The 14,458-nt window shown below is 54.8% G+C and overlaps 1 protein-coding gene across 1 annotated transcript; it reads left to right on the forward strand.

Annotated features, from left to right (window-relative positions):
- Positions 1-1,096: 1,096 nt before the first annotated feature.
- Positions 1,097-14,022, forward strand: LOC111151700 (tumor suppressor candidate 5). Its single transcript, XM_022509852.1, has 3 exons — positions 1,097-1,483; positions 11,860-11,992; positions 13,480-14,022. The coding sequence occupies exons 1-3, from the start codon at positions 1,097-1,099 to the stop codon at positions 13,491-13,493; spliced, it is 534 nt and encodes a 177-aa protein (XP_022365560.1). The 3' UTR covers positions 13,494-14,022.
- The last annotated feature ends 436 nt before the right edge of the window (positions 14,023-14,458 follow it).

The following is a 14,458-nucleotide window of genomic DNA, read 5'->3' on the forward strand; positions in this document are numbered from 1 at the left end:
GCTGGCTCAGTAGGTTAAGCATCTGCCTTCAGCTCAGGTCATGATCGAGCCCCACATCGAGCCCCGCATCAGGGCTCTCTGCTCAATGGGGAGCCTGTTTCTCCCTCTGCCCCTCCTCCTGCTCATGCTTTCTCTCTCCCTCTCAAATAAATAAATAAATACAATCTTTAAAAAATAAATAAATAAAAGCACCCCAGAAAAGCTCAGATGGGCATGAGATAGACTCACACTTCTTTCCTAACACCCCTTGGTGAGGTGTTCAGAGACCCACTGAGGCAGGATCCTTCCTTCGTGCTTAGTCTGCCCTCTCCTCCTGGAGCAGGGAACCGGGCTGTGGCCTGGACATGTCCGGGGGCCGGAGGTCGGGTGGGATGCCCTAGGGTGGGTCCGGGGCTCAGCATTGCCTGCGTGCGAGAGAGGAGGAAGGGCCGAGATAAGAGGAAGTATGACCCGCTCCAGCAAAAGAGAAGCAGAGGGCTGCGTTTCCCAAGACGGTTGAAGACACGCCCCTTTGTGACCCACTTGGTCCGTTTCCGATCTGGAGCCCCCAGACCAGAGAGGCGGTCTCTGTGGCTGCAGTGGAAAGGAGAGGCCCACCGAAGTCCCTCTGGGCTCTGGGCTGGGCTGGGCTGGGCTGGAGCTGAGGCAGCACATTGCACGGTCTCAGGGGAGAGGGGAATTGAAAAAGAAAAGCATCTCGGAGGAGGGTGGGGAGGGAGGGAGGCTGTGTGGTGTACTCTCTCTCTCTCTCTCTCTCTCTCTCTCCTCTCTCCGACTTAGCCTAAGCCTCACCCGGGAGAGGAGCCTCTTTGCTCTGCTCTCTGTCACTTCCCCGCCCATCTGTGCTGTCAGCAGCACCAGCAAAGTTGGCCTCAAACTTGAACAGATCTGAAGGCTCCAGCTTCCCGAAGCTCCGCGGGGGCATCAGGCCGGCTTCAGAGGCCCAGAGAAGCCCACCCCTGCCCTTGCTCCCCTGGGGGACACTTCAGCCCCCGACCTGGCGGCCCCCAGTCTGGGCTGAGGAATGGCGTGTTGAGCTCCCTCTGCAGCCGAGCGTCTCAGCCTGAAGCTGGAGCAACCCCAGACCCAAGCCAACATGGCCAACCCGGGGCAGCCTCAGTTTCCCTCAGCCCAGGAGCCAGGCACCGCCTCAACCCTGGACCTACCGGAGATGGAGAAGCTCCTCACGAAGGTGGAAGGCAAGGATGACAAGCCTCTGATGCTGTCCACGTCCCTCTCGGGGGCCCTGGACCTGGAGCAGAATGGCCACGGCCTGCCCTTCAAGGTGGTATCGGAGGGGCGCCCCGAAGCCACACTCCCCTGGTCGGCCTCTCGGGCCAGCTCTAGGCGGGCGTCCTCCATTGCCACGGCCTCCTCTGCCCAAGACCAAGAGGTCCCCAAAGATTACCTCATCCTTGCCATCGCCTCCTGCTTCTGCCCCGTGTGGCCTCTCAATCTGATTCCCCTCATCTTTTCCATCATGGTAAGTGTGGCTCTCCGTTCCAGGGCTCAGTGGGTGCCAGACCCTCTGCCTGGGGCATGCAGAACAGAGAGTTGGGGGCGGGGGCTTGGGGGAAGGCTCCCTTTCTCACCAGGCCTACTACCCCTCCTGCTGGAGAGGGGGCCGGGGCTGGGAGACCTTCTGTTTGCTGTCCTCCCTCCTCTCTGTTCTTCTGCGTTGCAGCGACTTTGCACATACCCTCCTGGGGAGGGGACCCCCAGGAGCCACCCCGAGCTAAACTCAATGCAGTAGACAGGCGGCCAAGTTGGGTGGTTGGCCTTTTGCTGGGGGTGTCATCTCAAGTGGAGCTGTGGGTCGGTAGAGGTTGGGGCCAGCGTGGGGTCTCAGGACCCCGAGTTCTCTGGAGGGGAGCCAGCTGCCTCCACCGCTCACCCCAGGCCACCTGGGTATTCCAGTGGCCTTTGCCAGCGCTGGTTTCCAAGAGCCAGCCGTGACTTCCCTGCCATGCGCACGGGGCCCTGGGGCCAGGCTCCCCCAAGGCTGCTCCTTCAGGGAGCTGGGGGGGACTGTTTTTGCTGGGGCCCTCTGGGCCTTGGCGCTCACACTGATTCCAGCATCTGTCTTGAGTCTGTTTTTAGGTTGGGGAGGTCTGGGCCATAGGGGTAAAATGTGTGTCAGAGGGCATGGCCGGCCCTGCCTAGGAGCATGTGGGCTAGTCTTCGCTTCTCATACACTTAAGTGCCTTGTAGGGTTCTGAGTGGACTATCTTAGTTTGTCCCCAAACCAAGCTATTTGGATAGAGCTACTTATAGAAGATCCCCAGAAAATGTCCGTGGATGTTGGCAAGTGACTTGAGTTCCAGGAAGAGGAGGGAGGGAGGGGGTATGAGAGAGAAAGCCCAGGCAGGCAGTGGCTTCCAGAAGGGAAAAAGAAAGCAGGAGTAGTAAACTCCCAGTCCCGGGCTGCTCAGGGCTGGGGGACAGGGCGGGGAGATGCTGTCTGCTTCCCTCCGGAGTGACACCCCCGCTGAGTCATTTATCACCAAGTCCTTAGGACCTGGGGTCACTCCTGCTGCCCCCCACCCCGGGCTGTCTTCTGAGAAAGACCCTGTTTCTGAGAAAGAGGACTGGTGTCCAGCTGGGGATGCCTTCCCTGATTCCCCATCAAATCTAGCTCCACCTGCCAGGACGTCAGGGGATCCCAGTGGCATTCCTGAGACTTGGGGTGGGCACAAGAACCAGGGCTGAATAGGGGCCGGAGGTGGGGGTTCTTTGAGGCGTTTCCTGTGCTGCCTGCTGCCCTTGGGAGGCAGCTGGGGGCAGAACCAGGTCTCAGGGGTGCAGCCGGGAGCTCTGGGCAGGGCCAACCTCTTAGTTACAGGGAGAAGCCCCAGGAGGGGAGACAGGCTTCGGGGAGGGAAACCACACAAGGACCCAGGAGAGAACAGTTGCTGGAATCCATCTCCTTGTTGGGGAAGCAGTGTGCAGGCTGGATAGACGCTGCCTTTGTCAAAGGTGCCTGGGTCCCAGACTGAGACCACTGAGCCCACTCCCAGCATAATTCTACAGCCTTCTCAGTTTCCTGAGTCAGTTCTGAAGGTCACTGGGCCAGGGGTGGGGATCTGGTGCTAGGTCAGAACCAGACACTATCACCAATTCCCAGGAGCCTCAAGTCCAGTGGGGAGAAACTTGGAAACAGGTCCTATAACACATTGTAAGAAGTGCTCCTGCTAGACCAAATCACAGCGTATCCTGGGGCCTCAGGCAAGTCACTGAAATCTCTCTTCTCAGTATTCCCATCTGCAAAATGGGTGTCACATAACACCTACATTAGAGAGCTGTGTGAGGGTAAAGGGAAATGAACCACACAAAGAGCTTGAGGAAAGGGCTCTTACACCATAGCAGTAAACTGAATGGTACCTGAGTGTCTCCCTGGCCGGGGGTGGGAAGCCATCATGGCTTTTGGGGGGTTTTCTTAGAGCTTTGACCTATAATACACATTTTATACTATTCAAAGTGTACTATTCAAAGATTTTCACAGATCCACGCTACCATAACCACAGTCTGTTTCAGAACATTTTCTTCACCTCCAGAAAAGCTCCACGCCTTTTTTTTTTTTTTAATCACTCCATCTCTCCCTTGATCCCTCTCAGACCTGACAAACCACTAAGCTTTCTATCTGTATGGATTCATCTCTTCTGGACAGTTCATACCAATGGAATCATACAGCGTGTGGTCCTCTGGGACCAGTGGCAAGCGTCTCCTGGCATTTACATCACAAGGTCTGGAGCCAGAGAGAGGTGTGGTCAGGCTTCCATTGTGGTGGAGAGGCTGGTGTGGGGTAAGAGAAAGGACGGAAGGGGCCCCTCTGAGCCTGGCAGCTGGGAGAAGGAACTTTTGCAGGAGCACTAGGTGAGAGATGAAGAGGTCTGGACCAAGACCCTGTCAAGGGACAGAAAGAGTTTCTGGAAACCCAAGAGTTGTTAACACAGACCATACATTTATTAATTCAGTCAATCACTCACTTGACTGGCAAGTTGCTTGTTTGGAGGTGACTAAGTGGTAGAGAATGATTAGGTGCCCCATTAACGAACACACCTCTTTTACCAATGAGGCACCATGTTAGGCATTTAGGAAGATGGATGACATGGTGTATTTGACATGGCCTATGGATGCAAGAGTATGGTGATGGAGGGAGGTGGGCAGGGACTCACTCTAGGAATTTAAGTTTTATCCTAGTGGCTCCGGGGAGCCGCTGAAAAATTTTAAGCAGAGGCGTGATGTGGTCTGTTCATATTTTAAAACCAACACCCAACTGCGCTGGGGGAAATGAGCTTGAGTTGGTAGGATGGGAGCATGGAGACCCCATAGGAGGCTCTTGAGATTCTAGGAGGGCTGATGAAGGTATGGACCAAGCAATGGCTTAGGAAGGAGGGCACTGATGAGAGAATTGTTGAAGTGAAAGTAGCAGCACTTTCTTCACAGTCCTGATTACCCAGCTCCTGGGGACTGTGGCATTTAAGGGGTGGGCAGAGGGAAGGGGACAGAAAAGAGTTTGAAAAGATTTCAGGGGGTGGGAGGCAAACTAGAGGAGAGGGGGAGACACCCATGGAGGAGTGAGTTTGAAAGGAGGAGGAATGGTCCAATGCAGTGCAGAGGTCAGATCCAATAAGGAGTGTCCACTGGTTGGGCCATTTACAGACCCCCGGTGACCCTGGTGATGGACAGCATTAGGCAAAAAGGAGAGAGGTGACTGATGACATTCATGAAGAGTGTAGAGATGGGATCTCGAAGAAGGACCCTGTTCCTGGGAGCCTACAGGGAAGGTCATGATGGCAGAAGGAGATAGAAACACTCAAAGGAAAAGGAGCTGGTTCATGCTATATGGGCTCCATGCCACCAGGGATGTGGAGGACAAGGCCATTTGCTGAGAAAGAAGGAGATGGTGACAGAGGAGAGGAGAGGTGACAAGGGATGGAGAGGCCGGAGGGCTCTGCTGAGGCTGGACCCAATGGGTCTGAGTTGTTATCAGCCTGTGTAGTGGTACATTTTTTTCTCCAGCTATCAGTGCAGAGTCACAGATGGGACACTGGCCCACCTGAGGCTGGAGATGGCAGGGTTGCCATGAGGGTAGACCCACTGGCACAGAACGATGCTGGTGAGTGGGGGCAGAGGTGGCACACTCAAGGATCAGGCTGGACTGGGACAGCATGAGGCTGGGAAGTTAGTGATGACCTTGGAGGAGAGGGAGGGGTCACAGGTTGAGGCTCCAAGAAGTCAAAGGACAGCTGCTGTGCGAGAGAGGCATGAGAGAGATACCAGGGGCTGAGGTTTCAGCAGAGGGATCGTGTGGGGTGGCGGCGAAGTGGAGTACAGTTGTGGAAATGAATTTCCAAAGAGAACCATGAGAAGCCAGGAGATAGGAGCCCAAGGGAGCCCCATGGTAAGGGCTAATTATTCTCATTTAACACATGAGACAACGGTGACACTACAGCAGTGCCTTGGCCACTGTCACTCAACTGGTAAGAGGCATGTCAGCTGGATGCTGACTCTAGTGTTGTCTCCATGACCCACCCTCCATCTACCTCTAGGGACAAGGATGGTGTGTACCTCCCAGGAAAGCCAAACCTTTGGGGCATTTGTGCAGGAAGGGCAGAATCCATTTCCTTCCTTCTTTCTGTTCACTCTCCCCACCTGACCCCCACCACCCCAGCTGTCCTTCTCCACCCCTACTGACTCTGTCAGTAGGAGGCTAATGGGCCAGCAGTGTCCCTCCCACTGTGGCTTAGACAGGGGCTCAACCCGAGGGGCTGGGATCCCAGGTATCCAGACCTAGACCTGCTCAGCACAGCAGCCTCCAATGAGCCTCCCAAGGTGGCCAGGTCAGGGCTGCCTTCATCCATTCCACTCCTGGGTCAGGCTGAGAAATGGCCATATTCCCAATGCCAGCAAGGTCTCCTGTCCACCAAAGGAGCTGGACCCCAGGATTTTATCTGACAACAGTGCTTAAAGCAGCATCAGATAGACCTGTGTGTGTGGGTCCCAGGCCGTGTGACCCTGTCCAAGTCCGTCAACCCCCTTCTGTAGCCTCAGTTGTCTCATCTGTAAAATAGGTGTCATAAGACCATCGACCCCATAAATCTGTCGGGAGGATTAACTGGGTTAATATGTGTGAAAACACCCAGCACAGAGTCTGCCACATAGAAAAGGGCAGTGGTTACTGTTATCATTAACACCAAACAAAACTTTGTAGTCTCAGAGCAAAGGGCAGATCCCCAGTGGCCAACAAATTCTGACTTTAGCCAGTCTGGGGGAGACTGCAGTGCCAGCCTTCATGCCACTACTGGGGGGAGGAGCAGCCCAGTCTGTGGTTTTGGTGGAAGCCTCAGAGAAGCCCCTTCTCTGTCGATTCCTCCTGCCATATGCAGGAGTGCGGAAGAGGTTCAGAGTGGCTCAACACTCCCTTTCTCGGGCATTCTGGGTGACCTGGTTATTTAACTGACCTGTGTCAGGCTCCCTTTCATGCATTCATGCCTTCATCCAGCAAGAGCGCTGAGCCCCAACCAGTACTGATCAGCTGGCATGCAGACGCGTGTCTGAGAATATCGACATACTTCTCAATGGGTTGGCAAACAGCTGCTGTCTCCAAGTACTAAGCATCCCCAAACACTCCCACCCACCACATAGCAGCTGCCCCAACTCCTTCTCCAGGACCACACTCCCCCACATCACCTCCAGCAACTATAGTCAGGCATTCCAGTAAGAACTGCATTGTCGTAGAGAGAGGGACATGAATGGGGCACGGAGAAGCACATTCCTTGGCTTTGAACAGCTGGGATTTGCTCCATCTCTGTGGAAGGACAAATAGCTCATCAGCGATCAGCTGATCACATCTTGTCAGATGTCAGCAGGTCTCCGCAGACCTGCTGGGGCTTGGCCTGAGCCTCATGGGGGGTGGAAGCTCTTTCCCAATAAGTTCTGTTGCTATCCTCCCCTGGCTGGTTTCATCCCCTGGCAGCTCTCCCCAGAAACTTCCCTACCCCATCCGCTTCCCTCCCCAGTCCTACCAGCTCTCTCGGACTTTTTTCAATGCCTTTCCTCACTGATCTATTAACCTGAATTCATTTTCTCCCTTACCATTCCCACAACCATTGTAATCACAAATGATCTATTAATTCACAGTCATTTACAACCATTACTGCAATTATCATTGTGTCTTCAACTTGAGCCATTTTGTAGAAGAGGAAGAGGATGCCACTAAGTGGGGTTTGAAATGCAACTGGTAATTTACTCATTAAAAGTAATGAAGGGTCTTCTTCCATCCCTGAGGTCAAGGGACGGGTTTTTTCATCTGGGAACTAATGGGGGGACTTCGGAAAAGAGTGTCGGCTAGTGGTGAGTAACTTCTAGATATAAAAGTGGGGCTCTACTCTTCAAGGCAGCTATTCTCTCCATTTTACAGATCAGAAAACTAAGATTTACAGAAGAGATGTGAGTTTTATGTGGACAGCGTATGACCCATAATGTGTATAACCCAACAAGGCAGGTGCAGTCAAGTCTACCTTGGTCATCTGGCCATTCCCAGTGCATCTTCCTCAACGTTGTCCCTCCGGCTCAAAGGAGCAGGCATGACTGGGATGCACAGGCTGATGGCTCTGTGGATAAAGAAGAGGGATTGGGTTTAGAGTGGCTGAAAAATTCATCTCTCCCTCTCTCGCTTCCCTTCCTCACCTCTCCTACCCAAGCAACCACACGTATGCCTCTTTCCACAGTCCTGAATCGTTGCCCCATGCACAACGATTTCTCTGCCAAGTGAGGAGAAGGACTCATCACAAACCCTGTGTCCCTCCCCACTGTGTGCCACGCTTACAGCTGAGAATGAGTCTCTTGGTAATGATTCAAGGTAGCCCCAGCATTTCTAAGGCCGAACTTCCTGGAAATTCCTGAAGCCTGTCTGTATGTTGCCCCCTCTTCCTCCCAAGAGGAAGGTGTTTCCTTGGTGTTGAAGTCCTTCGTTCGGTGACCTGGGCTGGCCATGCAGAGAGCTGGAGGTGGCATGGGTTAGTGGGTGGGGCCAATACGCAGATAATAGATATCTTTTTTTTTTAAGATTTTATTTATTTATTTGACAGACAGATCACAAGTAGGCAGAGAGGCAGGCAGAGAGAGAGAGGAGGAAGCAGGTTCTCCGAGGAGCAGAGAGCCTGATGCGGGGCTCAATCCCAGGACCCTGGGATCATGACCTGAGCCGAAGGCAGAGGCTTTAATCCACTGAGCCACCCAAGCGCCCCCAGATAACAGATATCTTTCCTCGGGTACCCATTGCCTTCATTTCACTTACGAATCTTCTATTAACTTGGACCGTTCCACTGGCTAAGTTCAGTGGTGAGAAAACAGCCTCTCCTCATACTCTTTTTCTCTTCTTTTATTCTTTACTTCCTCACATACTTACTGAAGGCCTCTTAGGGCCAGTCCCTAGGTTACATAAGAGGGACACCAAGCTTGAGGCTGAACGGTCCCTGTCTTCAAATCTAGGGAACGAGACCGACACAAGAACTGATGACACAAGGCGGGAAGGGAGGAAAAGAGCATGCTGTAAGATGCTACGGGGGCCCCAAGGAGGGGCTGATTAATTGCTTGTGGGCACGAAGTAAAGTTTTACTGGAGGTGACTCTTGAAAGGTGAGAAAGAGCTGCTGAGGTAGCAACACCAAAATGAGGAAAGGCATTCCAGCAGAGAGAGCAGTCCATGAAAAGGTACTGAGGCATAAAAATGTGTCCCTTTGGGGACATTTGACCAGCTCAGTTGGTAGGGCATGCGACTCTTAATCTCAGGGTCATAAGTTCAAGCTCCACGTTGGGCAAAGAGTTCACTTAAAAAAATTTCTAAAAATTAAAAAAAGTAGGAAATAATTAATTAAAAAAATATATCCATTTTATGCGGAGCCGTGTGACCAGGCTTACGGCTGTTGAGAGGTTGGCTGGGGGCAAGGCTGTTGCTGAGAGACTCATGAGGACGAGGCCAGTGCAGTCTCCAGATGAACTCTGTTGTGGGAGTGGGCTGGGGCAGTGGAGTCAGCTGGAGAGGTAGGGACAGGCTTGAGGGACATTAGAAAGGTCAGGAATTCATGCGTGATTATATTTGAGGATAAGGAGAGAGAAGAAGCCCCTCATCCAGGGTCATGCAGTTGGGACAGCTGTGGATGGTGGGGATAGGCCGCCAGGAGGTCTGGCTCTGAAACCTGTGTCCCTCCCTAGGCTGCCCTTTTAGGGAGCTGGGAGGCTGCACCTGCTCCTTGTCAGGTCTTTGCTAGGTCCAGGTTCGCCTGTGAGTCTCAGGATGGGCTCCTGCCCGAGCCCCGCCCATGCCTCAAGCCAGACCCACCTTCTCTTTCACCTTTCACTGGGTGACACTTGCCCATTGTCACTGGGCACCCCGAGGTCCAGAGGCGGGGACGCTCACAACTTTCTGCCCAGACCCACCTACAGACCTGTTGAGGTGTGACACCACCTGTACCCACATTTGTCCAGTCTCCAAGGACAGCAGCGCTCTCCTCTGCTCACTGCAGTTCAGCCCTGTGCTCAAGTTCAGATCTCTCTCGGCTGCCCTGGGACATTGGGGCACCCGTCACTTCTTGGTCTTTTCAGCCTCTCCCTCTGACTGGATCTTTTTCTCTCCTGTTTTTTTCTTTTTTAATATTTTATTTATTTACTTGACAGAGAGAGATGGCGAGAGAGGGAACACAAGCAGGGGGAGAGGGAGACACGGACTCCCCACTGAGCAGGAAGTCTGATGCAGGGCTCGATCCCAGGACCCCGGGATCATGACCTGAGCAGAAGGCAGACGCTTAACAACTGAGCCACCCGGGGCCCCTGTCCTGTTTTGATGAAATAGTCTATAGAGTCACCCGGTTGTAGCCCCCCAACCAATGCCTACAAAAATCCAGATTCCATTTTGTGATAGCCAGGGCCCTTCCTGACCTTGCCGTTCTCTCCTTCTTCAGTTGCTTCTCTCCCACCAGAAGCCCTCGAAGGATAGAGAGGATGTGGACAAGCGGTTGAGGGGAGCAGGAAGGCGGGCAGGAGAGTTGCACCAGCAGGTGCTCAGACTTGGAGGGGTTCAGACTGGCTGAGTCCAGAGGTTGTGGAAGGGAAGAGTAGAGGATAAAACCTGGAAGTGCAAAGCTAACCTGGATTCAGACTGTTCTGGGAACGGTGGGGGGCCTTGGAAGATGCTGGGCAGGGTCACAGGCTAAGCCACCGTCATCTCCTTGAACTCGTGCATCAGCTCCCGACTCTCCACCTCTTCTCTGATCCCACCCCATGACCGCATGCCAGGGGCCTAGCACGGGGTCTGGCATAAATCTCTGTGGAGTGGAATGGTGGTGTAGGGAGCGGCATGGAGATGAAGAGAGCATAGAGCTGGGGCGTGGATCTTCAGGAGGCTGCTGTGCTTGAGTGAGAAGTGACATGGACCCAGGGCTGGTGCAAGGCAGCTGGGGAGGACTGCAGTGAAACTGACCGGGAAAGGAAACTTATCGGTAGGGTGGCAAGGGACAGGTATTGTGACCGAGTGGTTGGACTCCAGGCTGTGAAGCGAATCTGATGGCATCAAACAGTGTGGCAAGAGGTGGCTCTGTCCTGGGAGGTGCTTGGACAGGGAGACATGGGGTGCGGTGGGGGTTGGTTAGGTTTCTGTAAGGAGAAAAGGACAGGACCTGGGAGACAGGGGTGCCCTCCTGAAGAGAACAGTGAGGGGAAGGGTATCTTCCCTGAACTTCAGCCTCTTTAAAAGTGGGCAACACTGGCAACCGCACGGGATGGTTCTGAGCCTCAATGAGATTGTTCAGGTACAGCCCTTAGCAAGCTGCCGGGCACAAAGTAAGCACTCAATAAATCATCGTCACCACCAACACTGCCACCATCATCAAGGGACTCCACTACATTTCGATGTGAAGTCAGGACCCTCCAATAACTGGAAAATAAAATAACCAAATAAGTGGCCTAAGACCCCGAAAGCAGTCACACATTTAGGGAACTCCTGCCTGAAGGTCATAGGCCAGCCCTGGCCAGCAGGTTGACTCCTGAACCGGGATGGGCAGGGGTGTGTGTGGGACCTCCATGGACATGCTTAGGACACAGCCCCTACCGAGCCACTCCAGGGTCTCCCAAGATCTTTTCTGGCCATCCTCCCGCTCATCCACCTGCTTTCACCAAAATTAAATAAGGCCGAGAAAAACTGAGCTCACTGAGAAAGAGTGAAGATTCAGATGGGCCCCCGTAAAGCCTGGCGTGGCTCCCCACACACCCTCGCTTCTCAAGTTCAAATCTTTCAGATTGCGGAAGTCAGCTCGGTTGAACAAGGATGTGATTCCTGGGTGGAAACTAGGAGGAAGGAGGATCAATGATGCTTTTTTTCCTGGTGTGGAAGAGGGGAGTCACAGAGGAAAGGAGGCAGGCACCTTGGACCACAGAAAAACCCAACAGGCCTCCTTAGTGTGGCCATAGCAGTGAGCCTTAGACAGCGGCCCAGGGAGGCCTGGCTTATCTGCTCCCACCTGCTCAGCATGGCCTGGCCCCGGCCCACCCTCCCAGACCCTCGGGCTCCATCACGCCACCCGCCACCCTGCCCACTCACCGTCCTCAGAGCAAGGGCCCTGCACTGCTTGAGTCTGCTTCCAGCCGGGGGCAGGCTCGGCGGGGGGTCCCACAAGGGGTGTGAGCCTCCTGAGTCCAGGCCAGTTCTGCGGGAGAAGCCTGCTTCCCATCCCCAAGGTGGGTGCTGAAAGAGAGACCGCAGTGGGGGCTGGGTGGGTTCTGGAGGCCAAGGCCAGGGGTGCCCCCACCCCAGTCTGCTGGGAACAGCCTTCCTTAGGTCTCTGCCACCCTCTTTCTGCAGTCCCGAAGTAGCGTGCAACAGGGGGACCTGGACGGCGCCCGGAGGCTGGGCCGCCTGGCCCGGCTGCTCAGTATCACCTTCATCATCATGGGGATCATTATCATCATCGTGGCCATGACTGTCAATTTCACAGGTGAGGTCCAGCCGCGTGGAGCTCAGCAAGCCAGCTTGCCTGGGTTGAGGACCACGGAAGGGTGCAGCCCAGCTCCCTGGGGAGGGGGCAGTGGAAACGGTGTAAGAGCCTGTAGGGGACACAGGCTGATCCTCTCTGAGAAGCGACCCCATCCCTGGCAGGACCCAGCTGAGTGGGATGGGCTTCTGCCTTGCCTTATGCCTGGATCATTAGGAAAGGGTGTGCAAAGAGCCCAGGCCTGGAAACCAGAGGTGGTCAGCTCCTATCCCAGCTCAGAGGGCTTTGGGTCCTGGGCCAAAGTTGTGTCTGGCTGAGCCTTGAGAGTGTCACCCAAGATCATGGCTGTGATACTGCTTGGTGAATGGTGGACTTTCCCTGCAAGCATTCTTGTTGAGACAGCCAGCAGGGACCAGACAAACAATGCATGTCGTGGAATTTGGCAGTAACCCTCTTGTGAGCCCCCAGAGCTGGCCCAGGGAAGTTAACCAAGCAGGGGCACCCTTTCCAAAGGAAACTCTCAGCGGCTCAACGGGCCGGCGTGGCTCTGAGGGTCTGGGCTCTGTGGAGCAGCGCTGTCCTTTCGCCTCCCTGCATGCACCTGCCTTGTGAGGACCCCAAGCCTCTCTGCCTTTTGCACTGGTCAGTCTAAGCTCTTCCCCTAAAGACTTTGCTGCTCCAGACATGCTGCGTGGACCAGCGGCAGTGGCTGCTGAGCCTGGGAAAGGGTCAGAAATGCAGAGTCTCAGGGCCTGGCTCAGAGCCACTGAATCAGAATCTGCATTTCAATAAGATTCCCAGCCCTGTCCTTAAAGGAGGCACTGATCTGGAACCCAGGGTTCCAGGAAAGCCTGGGATTCAGCGGTGGGGTCACGGGCAAATTTGGCCACTTTGGAGAGGGGAGAAGAGGTCAGGTCTGTAATCAGCTTGCCCTGGGTTTAAAACCCACATCCCCCACTGTCCAAGTGTCTGAAATGAAGCATCTTCCGGGGTCTCTGGGGGGCTGGCGGTGGGGCTGGTACGTGGGGTGGGGGAACCCGCCAGTGCGGGCATTAGCTCGGGAGCCCCCTCTCTGGGCCTCAGTCTCCTCCTTGTCACGCTCTCCACAACTTTGTCCACAGCGAATGAATGACCCCTGCTGAACTCAAACTGGCAAAGGGAATGGCTTTTTAAGCGATTTAAGGAATTTTTAAAATTCAGGCCTTGATGGTTCTCTGTTTGGTGGGGGGGGTGTCCCGTGGTGCAAAATGGAATTTTTAAAATTCAGGCCTCGATGGTTCTCTGTTTGGTGTGGGGGTGTCCCGTGGTGCGCGAACCCCTAGCAAAGGCTGCCTCCTTGCCACAAGGAGGAGCTCTTTTCCACCAAGAGACCCTGATCAGGCAACCCTGGTGCTGTTTCCCACCCGGAAACAAAACCCCAAATCCTCCAAACAATGGCTTGAAGGCCTGTTCTGAGCTCCGCGCTGCCACGACGGCTCTTCTCGTTATAGTGCAGAAGAAATGAAACGGACCAGGGCGCTGCGCTGGCGGAGGCGGCCCTGGGCAGCCCGAGGTCTCCACGCTCCCGCGCCCTCTCTCCTGCGGGAGGACAGGACAGGGACGTCCATGCACTCCCAAAGCACCGACTTGGAGTGAAGCCCCCAGGCCTCCCCACTGTCAGCCCACCTCAGATGCGAAAAAGCGCCAAGAATGATTAATGGGGTTTAATCTCCTGGACACGGCCCTGTATTGGCCTCCGTGCTCTGGCTGGTTTCTCATCCCCACCGTCTCCCGGGATCCACCGCGCCACATACACTGCCTGTTGGAGCGGGAACCGGCCCCACAGAGGAGACGGAGAAGAGAAGGACCGGACCGTGGCAGGAGAGAAGCTGCACACTCCCTACTCCCGTGTCTGAGGACCCGGAGTCGAGATGTGGGACTTGCTCTTTTGTACTTTTCTTTGGGCGGGGGGACAGGGTGTAAAAAGAGTTATTTGCATGCCTCGTGCCACGTGCTTGCTGCGATCCCAGCTCAGGGGCCAAAAGCTGCTGCTCCGCGTCCATCCTGGGACTCCCTTGGGCGCCCAAGATGAGCAGTTGACTGGACAGAGGTGTCAGCTATGTGCATGACAGGTGGCAACACCAAGAGGTAGGCTGGTGAAGGCAGGATCAGGAACTGCAGGACCCACAGACATCTCCAGCTTTTCAGTCTCAGGCTCATCTCTGCTGAGCTCTGCTGAGAACTCCTGTCCCAACATGTCTCCCAGGATGACCCAGTCTGCCTCTTGTTCCCTCGCTCCCTGTGCAGCCGCCTGGGGCCTGACCCCCAGCCCCGCTCAGCCAGGAGAGGAGGAGCCTGGATCTGAGTTCCCTTCCTGCCACGTCCTCCCTGATGGTCCAGGCTGCACACTTGGGGCCCCATGCGGCGGGGCTCAGGTGGGGCCTGGGCCCCGGCTCCTAGCCTAGCAGCACCTGACACTCTCTGTGCCTT

This window comes from Enhydra lutris, unplaced genomic scaffold (genome assembly GCF_002288905.1).
Source record: "Enhydra lutris kenyoni isolate GAN:26980312 unplaced genomic scaffold, ASM228890v2 scaffoldscaffold26, whole genome shotgun sequence".
NCBI lineage: Eukaryota > Metazoa > Chordata > Mammalia > Carnivora > Mustelidae > Enhydra > Enhydra lutris.

Excerpts from the sequence above, each read along its gene's own strand:
- LOC111151700 (XM_022509852.1), top strand. The coding sequence starts at position 1,097 with ATGGCCAACCCGGGGCAGCCTCAGTTTCCCTCAGCCCAGGAGCCAGGC. Across the intron at positions 1,484-11,859 it reads CCCTCATCTTTTCCATCATG|TCCCGAAGTAGCGTGCAACA; the intron begins GTAAGTGTGGCT and ends CTCTTTCTGCAG.